Genomic DNA, 23,556 nt, shown 5'->3' with positions numbered 1-23,556 from the left:
AACTTTAATTAACTAGGAAGTCGGGGCACCAGAGTAAAATGTTTATAAGAGTCTCTATTTCCCAAATGAACTTTTCATATCTTATCGATTACGGTCTACTATTAATGTATAATTACCTCATCAATCTCATCCCTGAATGTCGCAAATCTGCACAAACCCTTGCATCATAAATCATGAATCAGCGGTATACAAATTGGCTTAATTATTTATTTACTAACTAATCAATCACAGAATTACATAAACACACACACAATAGGTCATACATTGGTTACTAACATGATAACAAGAAAAAGTCCCTAGTGGATGAAACCCATATGATGGATTGGTAGGCAAAGGAAAGGGGTGGGGACAGATAAGAAAGAGCGGGAGAACAGAATGGACCCACTACATACGCTACCATTCAAAAGTTTGGGGTCACTTAGAAATTCCTTTTGTTTTTGAAAGAAAAGCAATTTTTTTGTCCATTTCAAATAACATAAAATTGATCAGAAATACAGTGTAGACATTGTTAATGTTGTAAATTACTATTGTAGTTGGAAACGGCTGATTTTTAATGGAATTTCTATATAGGAGTACAGAGGCCCATTATCAGCAACCATCACTCCTCTGTTCCAATGTCATGTTGTTAGCTAATCCAAGTTTCTCATTTTAAAAGACCAATTGATCATTAGAAAACCCTTTCGCAATTATGTTAGCACAGCTGAAAACTGTTATGCTTAATAAAGAAGCAATAAAACTGGCTTCTTTAGACTAGTTGAGTATCTGGAGCATCAGCATTTGTGGGTTCGATTACAGGCTCAAAATGGTCAGAAACAAATAACTTTATTCTGAAACTCATCAGTCTATTCTTGTTCTCAGAAATGAAGGCTATTCCATGCAAGAAATTGCCAAGAAACTGAAGATCTCGTACAACGCTGTATACTACTCCCTTAACAGAACAGTGCAAACTGTCTCTAACCATTATAGACAAAGGAGTGCGAGGCCCCGGTGCACAACTGAGCAAGAGGACAAGTATATTAGAATGTCTAGTTTGAGAAACAGACGCCTCACAAGTTCTCAACTGGCAGCTTCATTAAATAGTACCTGCAAAACACCAGTCTCAACGTCAGCAGTGAAGAGGCAACTCCTAGAAGGCCAGCACCCCGGAGGAGCCTCTTCACTGTTGATGTTGAGACTGGACAGAGGAACTCTGCCTAGAAGGCCAGCACCCCAGAGGAGCCTCTTCACTGTTGATGTTGAGACTGGACAGAGGAACTCTGCCTAGAAGGCCAGCACCCCAGAGGAGCCTCTTCACTGTTGATGTTGAGACTGGACAGAGGAACTCTGCCTAGAAGGCCAGCACCCCAGAGGAGCCTCTTCACTGTTGATGTTGAGACTGGACAGAGGAACTCTGCCTAGAAGGCCAGCACCCCGGAGGAGCCTCTTCACTGTTGATGTTGAGACTGGACAGAGGAACTCTGCCTAGAAGGCCAGCACCTCGGAGGAGCCTCTTCACTGTTGATGTTGAGACTGGACAGAGGAACTCTGCCTAGAAGGCCAGCACCCCGGAGGAGCCTCTTCACTGTTGATGTTGAGACTGGACAGAGGAACTCTGCCTAGAAGGCCAGCACCTCGGAGGAGCCTCTTCACTGTTGATGTTGAGACTGGACAGAGGAACTCTGCCTAGAAGGCCAGCACCCCGGAGGAGCCTCTTCACTGTTGATGTTGAGACTGGTGTATGCCTTTGTTGTCCCTCTCTGTGATCGCCGGTCCATCTGCTGGATAGATTGTCGACAGAAATGTGTCCAGTGTCTGGTTTGTCCACCAGAGATTAAAGTCTTCCGTAGTTGTAGGTTGTTATTATGGATACGACAGAGTACCATTCGGAAATGTTTTTAGGATGGATGCGTTTACCAGACTAAAGTATTTAAACAGGTGCAGCCTGAAAAATGTGTCTTTTCGTTTGTAGATTTTTTCACTGTTTCAGCGTGGGGATGATCTCCACATTCTCTGGTCTTGTCCTTTTTGTAGAGTTGTAGTTTAATCCATTTAAACCAAATACTTGAATCAGTTATAGAACCCATTGAACTTTATGGTTGTGAGGTCTGGGGTCCACTCCCAAACCAAGAATTCACGAAATGGGACAAACCCCAAATTGAGACTGCATGCAGAATTGTGCAAATATATCCTCTGTGTTCAACGTAAAACACCAAATAATGCATGCAGAGCAGAATTAGGCCGATTCCCGCTAATTATCAAAATCCAGAAAAGATAACTTAAATTCTACAATCACCTAAAAGGAAGCGATTCCCAGACCTTCCATAACAAAGCCATCACCTACAGAGAGATTGACCTGGAGAAGAGTCCCCTAAGCAAGCTGGTCCTGGGGCTCTGTTGACAAACCCAAACAGACCCCACATAGCCAATGGACAGCAACACAATTAGACCCAACTAAATTATGAGAAAACAAAAAGATAATTACTTGACATATAGGAAAAAAATAACAAAAAAAACAGATCACACTAGAATGCTATTTGGCCTTAAACAGAGAGTACACAGTGGCAGAATACCTGACCACTGTGACTGACCCAAACTTAAGGAACGCTTTGACTATGTACAGACTCTGAGCATAGCCTTGCTATTGGCCGCCGTAGGCAGACCTGGCTCTCGAGAAGACAGGCTATGTGCACACTGCCCACAAAATGAGGTGAAAACTGTGCTGCACTTCCTAACCTCCTGCCCAATGTATGACCATATTAGAGACATTAGAGTAGATAGAGTTGATCAAAATTGTGGATCTGGGTGAAATACCACACTGTGCCATCACAGCAGCAAGATTTGTGACCTGTTGCCACAAGACAATAGCAACCAGTGAAGAATAAACACCATTGTAAATACAACCCATATTTGTTTATTTATTTTCTGTTTTGTACTTTAACCATTTGCACATCGTTACAATACTGTTAATATACATAATGACATTTGAAATGTCTTAATTATTTTGTAACTTCTGTGATTGTAATGTTTACTGTTCATTTTGATTGTTTATTTCACTTTTGTTTATGTACTTCACTTGCTTTGGCAATGTTAACATGTGTTTCCCATGCCAATAAAGCCCCTTGAATTGAATAGAGAGGGGGGGGGGGGGCGCCTATGATCCTCCCCCAAGGGCAGTCATGACAAGGGCTTTACAAGACCCTGCTAGGTAAAGTCCCCCCTTATCTCAGCTCGCTGGTCACCATAGCATCTCCCACCTGTAGCACACGCTCCAGCAGGTATATCTCTCTAGTCACCCCCAAAACCAATTCTTTCTTTGGCCGCCTCTCCTTCCAGTTCTCTGCTGCCAATGACTGGAACGAACTACAAAAATCTCTGAAACTGGAAACACTTATCTCCCTCACTAGCTTTAAGCACCAACTGTCAGAGCAGCTCACAGATTACTGCACCTGTACATAGCCCACCTATAATTTAGCCCAAACAACTACCTCTTTCCCAACTGTATTTAATTTAAATTTATTTATTTATTTTGCTCCTTTGCACCCCATTATTTTTATTTCTACTTTGCACATTCTTCCATTGCAAAACTACCAGTCCAGTGTTTTACTTGTTATATTGTATTTACTTTGCCACCATGGCCTTTTTTGCCTTTACCTCCCTTCTCACCTCATTTGCTCACATTGTATATAGACTTGTTTATACTGTATTATTGACTGTATGTTTGTTTTACTCCATGTGTAACTCTGTGTCGTTGTATCTGTCGAACTGCTTTGCTTTATCTTGGCCAGGTCGCAATTGTAAATGAGAACTTGTTCTGAACTTGCCTACCTGGTTAAATAAAGGTAAAAAAAATAAAAACTTGCCAAAGCAAGTGAACTAGATAATTAACAATACAAATGTACAGTAAATATTACACTCTGTCTCTCTCTCTGTTTCTCTATCTCTCTCTCTTCTCCCCAGGGCCTGCACGGATGTGTTGTGCTGTGTCATCTTCGTCATCGTCATCCTCGGCTACATCGCTCTGGGCACCGTGGGTGAGTTGTCATGTTGCTGCATATTTCATCAGACATAGAGGATTCATAACAACAAAGTCCCAGTGTCCCACACACATCCTCCTTCCCTCTGTTGTACCTCAAAGGATGTGGTCTAAGACAGAACCCAAACCGGCTGCACGCGTGCGCCATCGTGTACTTACATGCATAAATATATTTTGTCCCCCTACACCAAACGCGATCACAACACGCAGCTTGCTGTTGCTAGCTAATTTGTCCTGGGATATTAACATTGAGTTGGTATTCTACCTGAAATGAACAAGGTCCTCTACTCTCGACAATTAATCCACACATAAAACGGCCAACCGAATAGTTTCTAGTCATCTCTCCTCCTTCCAGGATTTTTCATCTTTGATATGGTGATCAGCATCTAAACTTTCATAGTATTACCACGTCTACCGGAAAAACAGTTAGTCTTTCAATCACCCACGTGGGTATAACCAATGAGAAGATGGCACGTGGGTACCTGCTTCTATAAACCAACGAGGAGATGGGAGAGGCAGGACTTTCAGCGCGATCTGCGTCGGAGTTCTACTTTAGCCCTTGGCATCGCAGACTCTCCGGTCTGGTCAGCATGTAAGCCAGTGTTTCCCAACACTGGTCCTCAAGTACCCCTATCCATACACTATTTCATTGTAGCCCTGGACAAGCACACCTGATTCAACTTGTCAACTAATCATCAATCCCTCAATGAGTTGAATGAGGTGTGTTTGTCTAGGACTACAATGAAAATGTGTACTGTTGAGGGTACTCGAGTACTAGGGTTGGGAAACACTGTTCTAAGCAGATGGTGTGAGGAAAGTTGGTGTGTGTGTGAGTTCGTCTGTGTTCATGTTTGTTAGTTAGTGAGTTTCTGCGTGCCTAGCTCTCATCTAGACAGTCTTTGTTTTCTATATATTCCACCAACTGTGGTGCCATATCGATGTTAGTGTTGTATTTGATGCCATTTTTGCATTGAGCAACAGAGCCTCTGATTGTGTAGTGTGTGGGAGGTAGGAATATGAGCGCCTGAGTTTCCCCAGAGACAGACCCATTCCTTAATGAGCAGGAGTTAGTAACAACAGTATGTTTGTATGTGAGGCACTTTCTATTTTCTGAGGTTACTCTATGGCAGATATTGCAATGGCGTCGGGGGTACGCCAAATAAAAATGTGATTCACATTTAAAAATGTAAAATATATATTTGTTTTTAACATTTTCAAACGGTCCATTTATATTTTCCAACGGGGCTATACAGTTTTTTTCTCTAGCCTGAGTAGCCTTGTTTCAGTGCCAAAAAAACAAACAAAAACCATCTAGTGTTCAGCAAAATAACATCACAATGTCAAATACAGGTAGCTTAGTCAAATAATTAACATCCAATCACATTAGAGACAATGACTTCATCAAACAACACTGTTTCACGACGCATCAGTGACATGGCAGGAGATGTTTTGAAACAATTACTGCTTCGCATACAAGCCAGTGATTATATGCATTACAGCTGGATGAGTAAACAGATGTGGCGGGCCTGGCACAGCTGTTGGTATATGTCTGTTGCGTTTATGGGGGGTCAATTAAGGAAGACATCCTCTTCTGGAAACCAGGACAACAGGAGAGGATATTTTTGAAGAACTGGACAACTTTGTGACATCAAATGGAATTTGGTGGTCAAGATGTGTTGGTATCCAGGACGCAGTTGTAAATGAGAACTTGTTCTCAACTAGCATACCTGGTTAAATAAAGGTGAAATATATATTTTTTAAATTAAGTGTCTGTACTGATGGCGCAAAAGCCATGACAGGGAGACATAGTGGAGTGGTAACGCGCGTGCACGCAGTTGCTCCCGACGACACTTGTGTACACTGCAGCATCCACCAAGTGGCTCTTGCTGCCAAGGGAATGCCTGACAGCATGAAAAATGTTTTGCACACTACAGTGAAAATGGTTAACTTTGTTAAAGCAAGGCCCCTGGACTCTCGTGTATTTTCTGCATCATGCAATGATAAGGGCAGCGAACATGTAACACATTTACAACATACAGAAGTGCGCTGGTTATCAAGGGGAAAAGTATTGACGCATTTTTTGGAGTCGAGACGAGCTTACTTAAAGTTCTCTTTACTGACCATAATTTTCACTTGTCTGACCGCTTGCATGATAACGAGTTTCTCACACGACTGGGCTATCTGGGTGATGATGTTTCTCACCTGAGTGATCTGAATCTGGAATTACAGGGACTCTTCTCAACTATATTCAATGTGCGGGACAAAATTGAGGTTATGATTAAGAAGTTGGAGCTCTTCTCTGTCTGTATTAACAAGGACAACACACAGGGCTTTCCATCATTGTATGATTTTTGTGTGCAAATGATCACGCTTACGGACAATGTCAAATATGGTATATCGAAGCACCTGAGTGAGTTGGGTGAGCAATTACGCAGGTACTTTCCCAAAACGGATGACACAAACAACTGGATTCGTTATCTCTTTCATGCCCTGCCTCCAGTCCACTTACCGATATCTGAACAAGAGAGCCTGATCGAAATTGCAACAAGCTGTTCTGTGAAAATTTAATTTAATCAGAAGTCACTGCCATGTTTCAGGATTGGGCTGCGCTCAGAGTATCCTGCCTTGGAAAATCGTGCTGTTAAGACACTGATGCCCTTTGCAACCACGTACCTATGTGAGAGTGGATTCTCTGTCCTCACTAGCATGAAAACTAAATACAAGCACAGACTGTGTGTGGAAAATGATTTAAGACTGAGACTCTCTCCAATACAACCCAACATTGCAGAGTTATGTGTATCTTTCAAGTACACCCTTCTCATTAACCTGTGGTGAGTTATTCACAATTTTCAATGAATGATAAGGTTTTATATGTAAGATGGTTAAATACAGAGAAAAATGATTGATTATTATTATTTGTTCCCTGGTCCTATACGAGCTCTTGGTCACTTCCCACGAGCCGGGTTGTGACAAAAACTCTCACTCATTCTTATGTTTAATAAATGTATTGTATAGTGTGTGTGTGTTTGTGTGGCAGGCCTACAATAATGGCAGAAAACAACATTTGAGAGTGCGCTGACCCTGGTGCTAGAGGGGGTACGCAGCTGGAGGTGGATTGTTTGAAGTGGTACGGGACTATGAAAAGTTTGGGAACCACTGCTCAATGTCATCTCCCTAATCTGTGCTTCTAATCTTCCGATTGGAGATTAGAGCATGTTCTCTAGAGAAATGGGTGATGTCCTCTGGCCTCCATGCCTTTTTAAGGCATTTAATTAGAGCAGTTAAACACAGCATACTCCAGTGTTCCTCTCAGTAGATTGGAATCAATCATGTGAATCTCCTCACACACACACCTAAGTCTGTATGTAGTCTGTATGACACACACACACACACACACACACACACACACACACCCTCAGTGAGTCAAATGAAATCAACGTTGATGTCTTCTCTCAAAGTGGAGTCCCTCTCAGACTTCGATTGGCAGTGTAGTCACGTCCGAGTCTGGGCAGAGGAAGGACTGTCTGTTGCCCAATTACTTTAAGAGAGCCAGAGCCATGAAAATGGAGGTGACTTCAAATAGACACTGGCATGTCAGCAATTATGTGAAGAGCTTTTCATTCTTTCTCCTCCCATGTGCTCTTCCTCGTGCATAACTTCCCTTTCTCAACCTCCCAGCTGTGTGAGGCAGGCTAGAAAATAATATGTTATTGTCCTCCTAGGTAATTCTTTGCTGTTTATGTTTTGAACAGGTTAGAAAAACTATTGAACACAGGATTGCATTGTGAATTGAAGCCTCAAAAGATGCAGACTGGTGGAGAAAGTGTTGGAATGATTGGATTACCTTGGCCTTGGTTTTGTTAGTGCCTTTCACTCGTATTATCACTCTGTATCAAATCAAATCAAATGTATTTATATAGCCCTTCGTACATCAGCTGATGTCACAAAGTGCTGTACAGAAACCCAGTCTAAAACTCCAAACAGAAAGCGATGCAGGTGTAGAAGCACAGTGGCTAGGAAAAACTCCCAAGAAAGGCCAAAACCTAGGAAGAAACCTAGAGAGGAACCAGGCTATGTGGGGTGGCCAGTCCTCTTCTGGCTGTGCCGGGTGGAGATTATAACAGAACATGGCCAAGATGTTCAAATGTTCATAAATGACCAGCATGGTCAAATAATAATAATCACTGTAATCTCTAAGTTTCTCACATAGACTTTTTCAGGTTGTCCTGTAATGTCTGAACAGCCAGTCTGTTTGACACACTAATATATTCATATCTGGCTTCTGATTGTGATTCATAACAGCAGTCTACATTGGATCCCATTTGACCTGTTTTTATACTGATGTACAGTAGCTGTGGGCTGAAGTGATAATGGTAGTCAATCAAATCAATCACATAAAGCCCTTTTTACATCAGCAGTTGTCACAAAGTGCTTATACAGAAACCTAAAACCCCAAAGAGCAACAATGCAGATGTAGAATCACGGTGGCTAGGAAAAACTCCCAAGAAAGGCAGAAACCTAGAGAGGAACCAGGCTCTGAGGGGTGATCAGTCCTTTCCTGGCTGTGCCGGATGGAGAATATAGGAGTACATTGTCATTAAGGCCAGATCGTTCTCAAGATGTTCAAACATTTATAGATGACCAGCAGGGACAAATAATAATCACTGTGGTTCTAGGGGGTGCAACAGGTCAGCACCTCAGGAGTAAATGTCAGTTGGCTTTTCATAGCTGAGCATTCAGAGGTCAAGACAACTTATGCATGCGCATTAGACTGTCAGAATATTCCAATACATACACAGTCAGGCAGAGCCTATCACTAATTCATGTCCAGAGTGATTGACATATGACAGGTCTGTGAATGAGGCTAATGATGTGGCCATCTGTCTGGTTGCAGCCTGGATCCATGGCGACACCAGGAAGGTGGTCTACCCCACCGACAGCCACGGACAGTTCTGTGGACAGCAGGGGACCCCCAACGCGTAAGTAGAACGAAAGACCGCTCTCTGTGTTTGGAGACAAATGTATTGTATCTACAGTACAATGGATAGTGTATAGTTACTATGGATAGGTATAGTACTATATCATTGCATTGCACTTAGGACAAGTGTGGCTTCACATTAATATCCTCTAAAAGAATTCTGCACTTGGAAGAGATTGTAAGCAGCCTGGGATTAGTCTGTAAACATAGACATTTTAAGCTACCCTTCTATGTTCAGCAAGGCTCTCCAACCCTGTTCCTGGAGAGCTACTGTCCTGTAGGTTTACACTCAACCAGTCTAGCGCACCGGATTCTAATAATTAGCAGATTGAGAAGGTGAATCAGGTTAGTTACAACTGGGGTTGGAGCGAAAACCTACACAAGGGTGTGGCTTCCGTGTTGCTCAGTTAGTTGAGCATGGTGCTTGCAACACCATGGTTGTGGGTTCAATTCCCATGGGGGACCCGTAAGAAAAATACGTACAAAAATGCATGTACTCACTACTGTAAGTCACTCTGGAAAAGAGTGTCTGCTAAATGTAAAGGAGGGTAGCTCTCCAGGAACAGGAATGGAGGGAAAGCCTGTAGGAGGGTAGCTCTCCAGGAACAGGAATGGAGGGAAAGCCTGTAGGAGGGTAGCTCTCCAGGAACAGGGTTGCAGAGCCCTGCTTTACAGTAATCCCCCCTTTAGTTTGTATAGGGCTTTGCGTGGCATGTATGAAAAGTGCATTTAAAGTAGCATTAACCACCACCACAGGCTTCCCTGCACCCTGTGTGTTTACACTGTGTCTTGCCTCTGTTTGACAGGCAGCTCAATCTGCCATTATTTTCAATACAACATTTGTTCTCAGCGTTTTCTAATAAAACTGTCATTGTGTGTGTTGGAAAACAAATGAATATTCTCTCCATTTCACTGTGGTTACAGCAACAAAGCCATATTATTCTACTTCAACATATTGCAATGTGCCAATCCTGCCGTTCTCATTAACCTCCAGTGCCCTACAACCCAAGTAAGAGGCCCCTCTTTACGCGGCACACATCATGCTATTCTGTTCCTGCTCGTTTTTTCTTGCTTGATTATACAAGGTCAGTGTTCTCTGTTGTTAAGCATTGATGAATGTTTGTCTCTACCTCTCTCTTCTCAGCTCTGTGTCTCCAAGTGCCCAGACAGATTTGCCACATACCTAGACATGCAGTACAACTACAGGTACAACAACAGCTACTGGGAGTATTACAGGCAGTTCTGCAAGCCGGGCTTCGACAATCCTAGAAAGGTACAGAGACCTGATGCCTCCAATCACCTTATCAAGTCCTTGAGTGTTCTGAACAGATGTCATCTGTAATGGTTATCCATCTAGAAGTCAGTAGCGACCAAGACTCTTCCGAAATGGCAATCTTATTAGAATCAGTTAGTCATTTAGTTGCTGCAATTAGAGTATATCTTGTTGTACATTTAATTATACGGAAAAACACTATATTGCTTTATAAGTACTAGGCCTATGTAATGTATTATGTAAAGGAAACATAATGAGATTTAAAAGTTCTGTGGCTAAGAGGGAGTGACTGAAAGGGGGAGAGAGGGAGGAAGAGAGAGAGGAAAAGAGTGTGCGCTTAGTCTGCACCGAGACCAGAGTGCTAAAACGACAAATGACTCAGGAAGGGTTCCCTACCAGCCTCTAATGTATGACAGTCTTCTGTTCTGTTCCACACGCCCACTCTCCTCATGGTCCTTTTGGATAATGGCAAACTCATAGGATATGGTGATAGGATGTCTTACCAGTCATCCTAACCTATGAGTTGGTATAAACACTCACACTCTGAGGATTTGACGTCACTGAATTTACATTGTTTGACGTCTTCTTCCTCTCTTTTCTCCCTTTAGTCAGTTGCACATGTCTTGAGAGATGAGGACTGCCCATCTATGATAGTGCCAAGCAGACCTTGTAAGTGAATCTAGATTCTACACACAGTTCATCCACTATCATTATGGTGACTTAAGATTCAGACTGTCTATTCTAAGACTTAGGTTCTGTGGGAGGGGGGCATTATGTGTTAGGGGTTGGGAAAGGAAAGTGATACTTAGAAACATTATTCTTAGCCATTAAATATTTCTTTGTGTGTTTCAGTCCTTCAGAGGTGCTTCCCTGACTTTATCACCAGGAACGGGACGCTAACTGTCGCCAACAAGACAGACTTTAAAGATGGGTTAGGTAAAACGAGGAGCGTGATCGATCTCAGGGACGCTGCCAAGTAAGTCCTGCTCTCCTCAACGTCCCTCTGTTGTAGTCGAAATGTTGTCGAGGTAGTTTGGTGGAAACACTATTTATAGACTGATAGCCTACCATACAAATGATATCAAACTTACCGCCAATGTCATTCATAGCAAATTGAATTCAAGTAAACCAACAAAATTAACATAATAACACTTTCTATTTATTACTTACATATTTAGTGCATTCAGAAGATATTCAGACCTGTAACATGTACGCTGGGAGTCAGGAAGCAAGTGCAGGGAGTGCAAATGTAATAATAAGTAGAACATAGTACAAAACAGGAAAAGAGTACAGACATGAAACAGAGTCAATAACGCCTGAGGAAAGAACCAAGGGGAGTGACAGATACAGGGGAGATAATCAGGAAGGTGATGGAGTCCAGGGGAGTGTCATGAGGCGCAGGTGCGCATAACGATGGTGGCAGGTGCGCGTAAAGGTGACAGTACTCTTTGACTTTTTCCACATTTTGTTATGATACAGCCTTATTCTAAAATTGATTAAATAGTTTTTCCCCCTCATCCATCTACACACATTACCCCATAATGACAAAGCAGCAAAAACAGGTTTTTAGATTTTTTTTGCAAATGTTAAAAATAATTCAAACTGATATCACATTCACATAAGTATTCAGACCCTTGACCCATTTCGAGTCTCATAGCAAAGGGTTTGAATACTTGTACTTGTAAATAAGGTATTTAATTTCGATTTTTTTTAAATATAAATTTGCAAACATTTCTGAAAACCTGTTTTCACTTTTACATTATGGGATATAGTGTGTAGATTGATGAGCATAAAACATATTTAATCTGTTTTAGAATAAGGCTATAACGTAACACAGTGGAAAAAGTCAAAGGGTCTGAATACTTTCCCAATGGACTGTATGAGGCATATATAAAAGGGCAAATAGAAATGCCAGATGGGCTCATTTTTTAAAACTTGATCACTATTAATCTGAATAATTTGACAGTGCTCTTTTCGACCATTGATGGCCTGTAATCCTACCCCCGCCAACCTACAGTATGTGAATTTTCCTCCACATCTAAATGTGATGAGTTTGCGGCATATTTTAGAGAGAAGAAAACCAACGTTAGGCTGGGTATCAGTCAAGCAAGACCTGATGAGAAGCTTGATATGTGCCCTAGACGACCATGTAAAGGCAATATGGAGTCATTTTCCCTGGTTGACACAGACATGCTCAGGAAAGTGATCTCACAACTTAAGCCTTCTACATGCCTTCTTGATCCTATTCCCAACATCTTCTTCAAAACAGTTTTTAACTGCATATCTGAAGAAGAGGCAGCCTTTAGTTATCACTCCTTGTTCACAGGCATTTTCCCCACTGCATTACAAACAGCTATGGTGGAACCCCTTCTGAAAAAAAGTCATCTAGATTCATCAGCTCTTAGCAATTTTTGGCCAATTTCCAACCTTACATTCTTAAGCAAAATTCTGGAGAAATTTGTGTTCAAACAGCTAAATATTTTTTTTATGTGCCAACTGTATTTCTGAAAAATTCCAATCTGGGTTTTGTGCCCACCACAGCACAGAGATAGCCTTAGTTCAAGTAGTAAATTATCTTAGAGCCAATACAGATGCTAAACAGCTCTCGCTACTCTTAGATTTAAGTGCTGCATTTGACACTGTTGACCATGATGTCCTTCACAGACTGGAGAGGTGGGTTGGCCTCTCCGGTCCAGTTCTAAATTGGTTTAGGACCTATTTAACCTGTCGAGAGTTTTTTTGTCATCATTGGTGAACATAACAGTGAAAAATGCTGTTCAGTAACCCCTTGGCAGCGTTATCAGAAAGCACTGCTACTCAGACGATACACCATTTTACATTTCTGTGTCATCAGAGGATTTTATCTCCATGTATAAATTATTATATTGTATTAGTGATTTAAATACGTGATATGTCTCACAACGTCCACCAGCTAAATCAAGACAAGACCAACGTTCTTATTGTTGGAGCCAAAGCACCTTGGGAAATAAAGATAAAACACCAGGTAAAAAACCTAGGTGTTGTTTTAGATACTGATCTAAATTTAGAATCGCACAGTAGAACGTGATTAAAATAGCTTTTTGCCACCCGAGGAACATTGCCAAGGTGTGGCCATTTCTCTCTCCGGCTGATAAAGAGAGACTCATCCATGCATTTATTACAAGCACACTTGATTACTGTAATGCTCTCCTGTCTGGTTTATACAAGAAAGCCATTGGTCAACTGCAAAACATGCTGCAGCATGGGTTCTGACCAAGACCAGACGGTGTCAGGTGGTGGGTGTAGCTGGTGCATGAAGTCAGGCACAGGAGAGCAGAGATGAGTGAACAACGCACTTACTCAAGAAAATAGCACAAGCAACAGTACCAAAGTGCGAACGGTTGCCACAAAACAAGGGTGAAACCAGCACCCGGACAAAACCAGCACCCGGACAAAACCAGACGGAAACGTACCTACGTGAACATTAAACAATCACACATAAAGACATGGGGGGAAACAGAGGGTTAAATACATGACCAGTAATTGGGAAATGAAAACCAGGTGTGTAGGAAACAAAGACAAAACCAATGGAAAATGAAAAGTGGATCGGCGATGGCTAGAAGACCGCTGAGCACCGCCCGAACAAGGAGAGGAACCGACTTTGGCGGAAGATAGAGAACACATTACACCTGTTTCAATGTCTCTGCATTGGCTCCCGGAAAGTTTTAGAATTCATTTTAAGATTGTTTTTTAAAGTAAATTCACGATTCTGCACCCCAATACATATCAGACATGCTTTTAAGTTATGTACCCAATCGTTCCCTCAGGTCCTCTGGTACTGGCCTTTTAACTATCCCAAAGCCTAGGACCAAGAGGCAGCTTTTAGTTATTATGCCCCCAGCCTGTTCAATAGCCTGCCAGAGAACCTGAGGGGGGCTGAAACTGTGGACATATTTAAGAGATCTTAAAACAATATTTTTAGCTTTGCTTTTATTTTCATTGTTATTTATTCGTTTATTTTCTCCTGTAAAGCACATTGTGTTGCATTCCATGTCTGAAATGTGCTGTGTATATATAAAGCTTGATTTGATAGTTGGAATTTCTGTCCAAGTAAGTCCTGCTCTCCTCAACATCCCGTTGTGGAAATGCTGTCGAGGCTGAGGGAGACTGTTGCATAAGTGGAAGACCTGTTATGGGTGATGGTATCAAATGGTTGAATATTTTTGACCAGCAGACCTGAAAGATTAACGCTGCACAAATCTGTTCACTGAGGCTTCATTGATGTTTGGTAATGCGAATGCATTGAAACCAGGGGCGCAACTTTGGTTTTAGAAGTGGGGGGGACATAATAATTTATTATTATTGTTATTTAATCCAGTCGGATAAACACTCCAAACAGCCTACCCGACCGCTCGGAGGCATCTGCATGGTCCTAAAGCACACGCTTGCCTCGTTTTGTATCACATTCAAATGATAAAACCAGGATGAAAAAAAATGCTATTTCAAAATGTGGGAACATGACCGTTCCCAGTGAAAGTTGCGCCCCTGGGTCATAGGGATTCCACTCTTGAACCCAGAGTCAACTGGACAGCTATTGCAGGGTCGGACAACTGGGCAATGAGACTCATGCCCAATAGCGTGTGGAGTGTGGCTCATTCATGCATATTGAAAGCCGTCTATGCATGTCTGCATGAAAATACAACGTATGCTGTAGCTTCAGAGTAGTACAGTTAAGTGACTTTCAATAAATTTAGATTAACTGGTGGGAATGATTACAGGAGCAATTAAGACAGATGCAGGGTCTTGATAGTTTTGTATCAATGAGTTGCCATCATTAGTGCATCAAATTCCATGGTTGCAATGATTTAAACCCGTTTGCCTTTGAAACAAGAAATTGATGACCAGTTGAATGCTTTTCCTTCATAGCCAGGTTATCGCCATGCAGCAAGGATTGGAAAGGTCTCAAACTAATTACAGTGTTTCAACCTTCTGTAGCCCCGAGTTCGCTGTTTTCAAACTAACCTTCCCACTTGAATGTGCATCATCGGTAATCTGCTGCTGCTCCTCTCTTGACTGTGGCTGTGGAAAGGAAAGGGGACAGATTACCTCCAAATGTTGTATGATGTCAATATCAAAGCCCTAATAAAGAGTAACAATGTAGCTTACAGTTGATGTACTATTGGTCTTTCAAAGCTTGAGTGTCACGTCACCTGGCTTTCATCAATGTGTTCCTTCGTCAACGTGTTCCTTTGTCAACGTGTTCCTTTGTCAACGTGTTCCTTCGTCAACGTGTTCCTTCGTCAACGTGTTCCTTCGTCATCGTGTTCCTTCGTCATCGTTTTCCTTCGTCAATGTGTTCCTTCGTCAACGTGTTCCTTCGTCATCGTGTTCCTTCATCAATGTGTTCCTTCGTCATCGTGTTCCTTCATCAACGTGTTCCTTCGTCAACGTGTTCCTTCGTCAACGTGTTCCTTCGTCAACGTGTTCCTTCGTCAATGTGTTCCTTCGCCATCGTGTTCCTTCGTCAACGTGTTCCTTCGTCAACGTGTTCCTTCGTCAACGTGTTCCTTCGTCATCGTGTTCCTTCGTCAATGTGTTCCTTCGTCATCGTGTTCCTTCATCAATGTGTTCTTTTTTATCATAATGTTTGCAAAGATTTAATTTAGTAAAACTGGAAAAGAGCACTCTCAGATTAGTGTAGTAATTAGCGTTATTACCACAGTAATTACCACAAGTTATATATAGCTCTTAGGCCTACCTCACGTCTATGAAAGTCAATCTGAACACACAAATGTTGTTTCGTAGCTGAAAATTATGGTGGTATTCTGATGTCCTTGTCATGAGTTGAAACTGTTTTGAAGACCGTTTCTGACAGTGTCTTCTTTGCTTCTGACAGAGCTATAGGATAGCTAACCTATCCTTCCCTCAGTCTCTGAAGCAGAAAGATTTATCTCTGAGCCTCAAGCCACCAGACTCAGTGACAATTACTTTGTCTGCTGTACTTGTGCCTTGATGTTATGACTGCTCTATTTAAAAATATATATTTCTCCTTTATTTAACCAGGTAGGCTAGTTGAGAACAAGTTCTCATTTACAACTGCGACCTGGCCAAGATAAAGCAAAGCAGTTCGACACATACAACAACACAGAGTTACACATGGAATAAACAAACATACAGTCAATAATACAGCAGAAAAAGCCTATATACAATGGGAGCAAATTAGGAAGAATAAGGGAGGAAAGGCAATAAATAGGCCATAGAGGCGAGGTAATTACAATATAGCAATTAAACACTGGAATGGTAGATGTGCAGAAGATGAATGTGCAAGTAGAGGTACGGGGCCGCAAAGGAGCAAGATAAATACACCATGGGGATGAGGTAGTTGGATGGGCTATTTACAGATGGTCTAGGTGCAGTGATCTGTGAGCTGCTCTGACAGCTGGTGCTTAAAGCTAGTGAGGGAGATATGAGTCTCCAGCTTCAGTGATTTTTGCAGTTTGTTCCAGTCATTGGCAGCAGAGAACTGTAAGGAAAGGCGGCCAAAGGAAGAATTGGCTTTTGGGGGTGACCAGAAATATATACCTGCTGGAGCACATGATACGGGTGGGTGCTGCTATGGTGACCAGTGAGCTGAGATAAGGTGGGGCTTTACCTAGCAGAGACTTGTAGATGACCTGGAGCCAGTAGGTTTGGCGACGAGTATGAAGCGAGGGCCAGCCAACAAGAGCATACAGGTCACAGTGGTGGGTAGTATATGGGGCTTTGGTGAATGACATCGCCAAAGTCGAGGATCGGTGGATGGTCAGTTTAACGAGGGTATGTTTGGCAGCATGAGTGAAGGATGCTTTGTTTGCGAAATAGGAAGCCGATTCTAGATTTAATTTTGGATCGGAGATGCTTAATGTGAGTCTGGAAGGAGAGTTTACAGTCTAACCAGACACCTAGGTATTTGTAGTTGTCCACAGTCAGAACCGTCCAGAGTAGTGATGCTGGACGGGCGGGCATGTGCGGGCAGCGATTGATTGAATAGCATAATTTAGTTTTACTTGCATTTAAGAGCAGTTGGAGGATACGGAAGGAGAGTTGTATGGCATTGAAGCTCATCTGAAGGTTAGTTAACACAGTGTCCAAAGAAGGTCCAGAAGTATACAGAATGGTGTCGTCTGCGTAGAGGTGGATGAGAGAATCACCAGCAGCAAGAGCGACGTTATTGATGTATACAGAGAAGAGAGTGTGCCCGAGAATTGAACCTTGTGGCACCTCCGATTTAACACACTGAACTCGATCAGTAGTAGTTGGTGAACCAGGCGAGGCAATCATTTGAGAAACCAAGGCTGTTGAGTCTTCCGATAAGTATGTGGTGATTGACAGAGTCAAAAGCCTTGGTCAGGTCGATGAATACGGCTGCACAGTAATGTCTCTTAGCGATGGCGGTTATGATATAGTTTAGGACCTTGAGCGTGGCTGAGGTGCACCCATGACCAGCTCTGAAACCAGATTGCATAGCGGAGAAGGTATGGTGGGATTCGAAATGGTCGGTAATCTGTTTGTCAACTTGGCTTTCAAAGACCTTAGAAAGGCAGGGTAGGATAGATATAGGTATATAGCATTTTGGGTCTGGAGTGTCTCCCCCTTTGAAGAGGGGGATGACCGCGACAGTGTTCCAATCATTGGGAATCTCAGATGATACGAAAGAGAGGTTGAACAGGCTAGTAATAGGGGTTACAACAATTTCGGCAGATCATTTTAGAAAGAGAGGGTCCAGATTGTCTAGCCCGGCTGATTTGTAGGGGTTCAGATTGATGTCCTTATTGTTGACTAGTCGTCTGTCATCCTCATTGTTTTGACTGGTGTAATGTTTTTGTTTTGACTGGTGTGATGTTTTTGTTATGACAGATGTAATGTTATCTTTCATCTCACCCAAATGGTGAACTTTGTATGACCTCAACCATTGTTAGGGTGACAGCTCCTTCATTTCCCATAATTTTTTCTTTTTCTTTACAGCAATTTTAAAGGGCCGTTTTTGTAATCTCTCAGCTTTTCGCCTGGTGGTGAACCCCTCAGGCATGGCTGGGCTCATCTCACCCACGTGATTTGTCCACCCCAGTGCCTTTCCCATATTTCCCCCTGAATGTCAAGCGCTTCAACAAGCTGTCCAAGGACAGAGCATTTCAGGCCAATTACACTTCCTACAATCAACCACTTCAACATAGCATCTATTATTTTGAATTCGACTGGAGGTTTGGCTGAACTCCATCTGTTAAATTCTGGTCTGTGGAGTGCATTAGGCACATTAGCACAGCACTCCACGTGAATCTGCCTTTTCCTACCAGGTCCCTATCATGTGGAATAATCTCCAAGTAATGTTTGGATGTGTTGTTGTCTCTGGGTCAGTTTAGGAGAGGGATTTTTATAGTGATAAAGGTGTTTGTTTTGTTTGATTGTGTATATATTTTCTATTTATTTAATTTTGTGTTTTAAATGGTCTAATTTTATTTGTTGTATCGTTCCCAGGGCACATTTGCAAATGAGACCTAGGTCTCGATGTGTTTTTCCCTGGTTAAATACAAGTTAACAAATGGTTTCATTAGTACTGATGGAGATCAGGGACTCTTTTTTTCATAACAACAAAATGACGTAATCCAAGGTGGCATAGCAGTTCAGACGTCTTTTGTCCTCGTCTTGTCGTGTCCTGTATATATATATATATATTTACAACTTTTTCACATACATTTAATTTTTATTTTCCATCAACTCATCTTCAAAACACTCTCCTGCAACCCGCCTCACCAATGTATATTTATAAAAAAGTATTATTTACCTCAGATCTGTAATCCTCCAAGAAGCTAGCCAGAAACTCCAAGAAGCTAGCCTGAAACTAGCCAGAAGCTAATCCAGAAGCTAGTTCAGAAGCTAGTTCGCTCCTTTACTGGCAAATCGTTAGTATTCAGCTAACCACGGTTTGTGGTCATCAGCTATCCTTTAGCTCGAAAATCTATCGCCAGTTCTGTACGGCGCAGCGCGGCTCGGAACGGAACATACCGGACCAATTTTTCTCTCCATGTCCCTGGATTTCGACTGCTCTCTGGACATTCATACCCGGATCTCACAGCTAGCTAGCTGCTATCCGTGTGACTATCGGCCTTCGTCGATTCCGGAGCAAACATCAATTATTCCGGAGCTAGCAAGCTCCGTCAATCACTCCTGAGTTCCATCAATCACACCTGGGCTGCAGTCACCTATCCGGACCCGTTTTACTGCCTTCGCGGAGCCCCACCGGGCCTTCACAACTGGACTGCCGACGTTATCTACCCGAAGGGGTTATTCGGCTGGCTCCTCCGTCGCGACGTAACCTGAACGCCCATCTGCGGCCTGCTAACCGTTAGCTGTCTTACCGGCTGCTATCTGAATAGACAATCGGACAATTTTTTTTATTTTTTATTATTATTATTATGTTTTCTTCTTGGGCCTCTATAACTATATCTATTGTTTTTATTTTTGTTGTTGTTGTGTGATTTGGATTAATCCCCTCTACCACACGGAACCCCACTAATCTACTGACGGAACGCAAGAGGTGGCTAACAACAGACCTCCATCCTATGCTAGCTTGCTACCGATGCCGTGGCTAGCTGTCTAAATCACCAACCAACCTCTCCACTCACCGGACCCTTTTGATCACTCGACTAAGCATGCCTCTCCTTAATGTCAATATGTCTTGTCCATTGCTGTTCTGGTTAGTGTTTATTGGCTTATTTCACTGTAGAGCCTCTAGTCCTGCTCACTATACCTTATCCAACCTATTAGTTCCACCACCCACACATGCAATGACATCTCCTGGTTTCAACGATGTTTCTAGAGACAATATCTCTCTCTTCATCACTCAATACCTAGGTTTACCTCCACTGTATTCACATCCTACCATACATTTGTCTGTACATTATACCTTGATGCTATTTTATCGCCCCCAGAAACCTCCTTTTACTCTATGTTCCAGACGTTCTAGACGACCAATTCTCATAGCTTTTAGCCGTACCCTTATTCTACTCCTCCTATGTTCCTCTGGCGATGTAGAGGTGAATCCAGGCCCTGCAGTGCCTAGCTCCACTCCTATTCCCCAGGCGCTCTCTTTTGACGACTTCTGTAACCGTAATAGCCTTGGTTTCATGCATGTTAACATTAGAAGCCTCCTCCCTAAGTTTGTTCTATTCACTGCTTTAGCACACTCTGCCAACCCGGATGTTCTAGCTGTGTCTGAATCCTGGCTTAGGAAGACCACCAAAAATTCAGACATTTTAATTCCAAACTACAACATTTTCAGACAAGATAGAACTGCCAAAGGGGGCGGTGTTGCAATCTACTGCAAAGATAGCCTGCAGAGTTCTGTCCTACTATCCAGGTCTGTACCCAAACAATTTGAACTTCTACTTTTAAAAATCCACCTCTCTAAAAACAAGTCTCTCACCGTTGCCGCCTGCTATAGACCACCCTCTGCCCCCAGCTGTGCTCTGGACACCATATGTGAACTGATTGCCCCCCATCTATCTTCAGAGTTCGTGCTGCTAGGCGACCTAAACTGGAACATGCTTAACACCCCAGCCATCCTACAATCTAAACTTGATGCCCTCAATCTCACACAAATTATCAATGAACCTACCAGGTACCTCCCCAAAGCCTTAAACACAGGCACCCTCATAGATATCATCCTAACCAACTTCCCCTCTAAATACACCTCTGCTGTCTTCAACCAAGATCTCAGCGATCACTGCCTCATTGCCTGCATCCGTAATGGGTCAGCGGTCAAACGACCTCCACTCATCACTGTAAAACGCTCCCTGAAACACTTCTGCGAGCAGGCCTTTCTAATCGACCTGGCCGGGGTATCCTGGAAGGATATTGATCTCATCCCGTCAGTAGAGGATGCCTGGATATTTTTTTTAAATGCCTTCCTAACCATCTTAAATAAACATGCCCCATTCAAGAAATTTAGAACCAGGAACAGATATAGCCCTTGGTTCTCCCCAGACCTGACTGCCCTTAACCAACACAAAAACATCCTATGGCGTTCTGCATTAGCATCGAACAGCCCCCGTGATATGCAGCTGTTCAGGGAAGCTAGAAACCATTATACACAGGCAGTTAGAAAAGCCAAGGCTAGCTTTTTCAAGCAGAAATTTGCTTCCTGCAACACTAACTCAAAAAAGTTCTGGGACACTGTAAAGTCCATGGAGAATAAGAACACCTCCTCCCAGCTGCCCACTGCACTGAAGATAGGAAACACTGTCACCACTGATAAATCCACCATAATTGAGAATTTCAATAAGCATTTTTCTACGGCTGGCCATGCTTTCCACCTGGCTACTCCTACCCCGGACAACAGCACTGCACCCCCAACAGCAACTCGCCCAAGCCTTCCCCATTTCTCGTTCTCCCAAATCCATTCAGCTGATGTTCTGAAAGAGCTGCAAAATCTGGACCCCTACAAATCAGCCGGGCTAGACAATCTGGACCCTTTCTTTCTAAAATTATCTGCCGAAATTGTTGCCACCCCTATTACTAGCCTGTTCAACCTCTCTTTCGTGTCGTCTGAGATTCCCAAAGATTGGAAAGCAGCTGCAGTCATCCCCCTCTTCAAAGGGGGGGACACTCTTGACCCAAACTGCTACAGACCTATATCTATCCTACCGTGCCTTTCTAAGGTCTTCGAAAGCCAAGTCAACAAACAGATTACCGACCATTTCGAATCTCACCATACCTTCTCTGCTATGCAATCTGGTTTCAGAGCTGGTCATGGGTGCACCTCAGCCACGCTCAAGGTCCTGAACGATATCTTAACCGCCATCGATAAGAAACATTACTGTGCAGCCGTATTCATTGATCTGGCCAAGGCTTTCGACTCTGTCAATCACCATATCCTCATCGGCAGACTCGACACTCTTGGTTTCTCAAATGATTGCCTCGCCTGGTTCACCAACTACTTCTCTGATAGAGTTCAGTGTGTCAAATCGGAGGGTCTGCTGTCCGGACCTCTGGCAATCTCTATGGGGGTGCCACAGGGTTCAATTCTTGGACCGACTCTCTTCTCTGTATACATCAATGAGGTCGCTCTTGCTGCCGGTGAGTCCCTGATCCACCTCTACGCAGACGACACCATTCTGTATACTTCCGGCCCTTCTTTGGACACTGTGTTAACAACCCTCCAGGCAAGCTTCAATGCCATACAACTCTCCTTCCGTGGCCTCCAATTGCTCTTAAATACAAGTAAAACTAAATGCATGCTCTTCAACCGATCGCTACCTGCACCTACCCGCCTGTCCAACATCACTACTCTGGACGGCTCTGACTTAGAATACGTGGACAACTACAAATACTTAGGTGTCTGGTTAGACTGTAAACTCTCCTTCCAGACCCATATCAAACATCTCCAATCCAAAGTTAAATCTAGAATTGGCTTCCTATTTCGCAACAAAGCATCCTTCACTCATGCTGCCAAACATACCCTTGTAAAACTGACCATCCTACCAATCCTCGACTTTGGCGATGTCATTTACAAAATAGCCTCCAATACTCTACTCAACAAATTGGATGCAGTCTATCACAGTGCAATCCGTTTTATCACCAAAGCCCCATATACTACCCACCATTGCGACCTGTACGCTCTCGTTGGCTGGCCCTCGCTTCATACTCGTCGCCAAACCCACTGGCTCCATGTCATCTACAAGACCCTGCTAGGTAAAGTCCCCCCTTATCTCAGCTCGCTGGTCACCATAGCATCTCCCACCTGTAGCACACGCTCCAGCAGGTATATCTCTCTAGTCACCCCCAAAACCAATTCTTTCTTTGGCCGCCTCTCCTTCCAGTTCTCTGCTGCCAATGACTGGAACGAACTACAAAAATCTCTGAAACTGGAAACACTTATCTCCCTCACTAGCTTTAAGCACCAACTGTCAGAGCAGCTCACAGATTACTGCACCTGTACATAGACCACCTATAATTTAGCCCAAACAACTACCTCTTTCCCAACTGTATTTAATTTTAATTTATTTATTTATTTTGCTCCTTTGCACCCCATTATTTTTATTTCTACTTTGCACATTCTTCCATTGCAAAACTACCATTCCAGTATTTTACTTGCTATATTGTATTTACTTTGCCATCATGGCCTTTTTTGCCTTTACCTCCCTTCTCACCTCATTTGCTCACATTGTATATAGACTTGTTTATACTGCATTATTGACTGTATGTTTGTTTTTACTCCATGTGTAACTCTGTGTCGTTTTATCTGTCGAACTGCTTTGCTTTATCTTGGCCAGGTCG

At 42.8% G+C, this 23,556-nt stretch overlaps 1 protein-coding gene across 5 annotated transcripts in view; it reads left to right on the top strand.

Moving 5' to 3' along the window:
• The window catches only part of LOC109889050 (choline transporter-like protein 5-B), an 81,343-nt gene that overhangs the window by 39,412 nt on the left and 18,375 nt on the right, over positions 1 to 23,556 (top strand). For all 5 annotated transcript variants that reach the window (XR_004209647.1, XM_031822444.1, XM_020480203.2 and 2 more), the window contains exons 3-8: positions 3,937 to 4,010; positions 8,907 to 8,991; positions 9,915 to 9,999; positions 10,135 to 10,263; positions 10,872 to 10,932; positions 11,116 to 11,239. Coding sequence is in view for 4 of the 5 variants with exons in the window: in XM_031822444.1 (XP_031678304.1) it covers positions 3,937 to 4,010; positions 8,907 to 8,991; positions 9,915 to 9,999; positions 10,135 to 10,263; positions 10,872 to 10,932; positions 11,116 to 11,239 (558 nt within the window). In the remaining variant the exon portion in view is untranslated. The remainder of the gene's footprint in view (positions 1 to 3,936; positions 4,011 to 8,906; positions 8,992 to 9,914; positions 10,000 to 10,134; positions 10,264 to 10,871; positions 10,933 to 11,115; positions 11,240 to 23,556) is intronic.

This window comes from Oncorhynchus kisutch, linkage group LG4 (assembly GCF_002021735.2).
Source record: "Oncorhynchus kisutch isolate 150728-3 linkage group LG4, Okis_V2, whole genome shotgun sequence".
NCBI classification, from domain to species: domain Eukaryota; kingdom Metazoa; phylum Chordata; class Actinopteri; order Salmoniformes; family Salmonidae; genus Oncorhynchus; species Oncorhynchus kisutch.
This window is presented reverse-complemented; position numbering and strand designations above follow the sequence as displayed.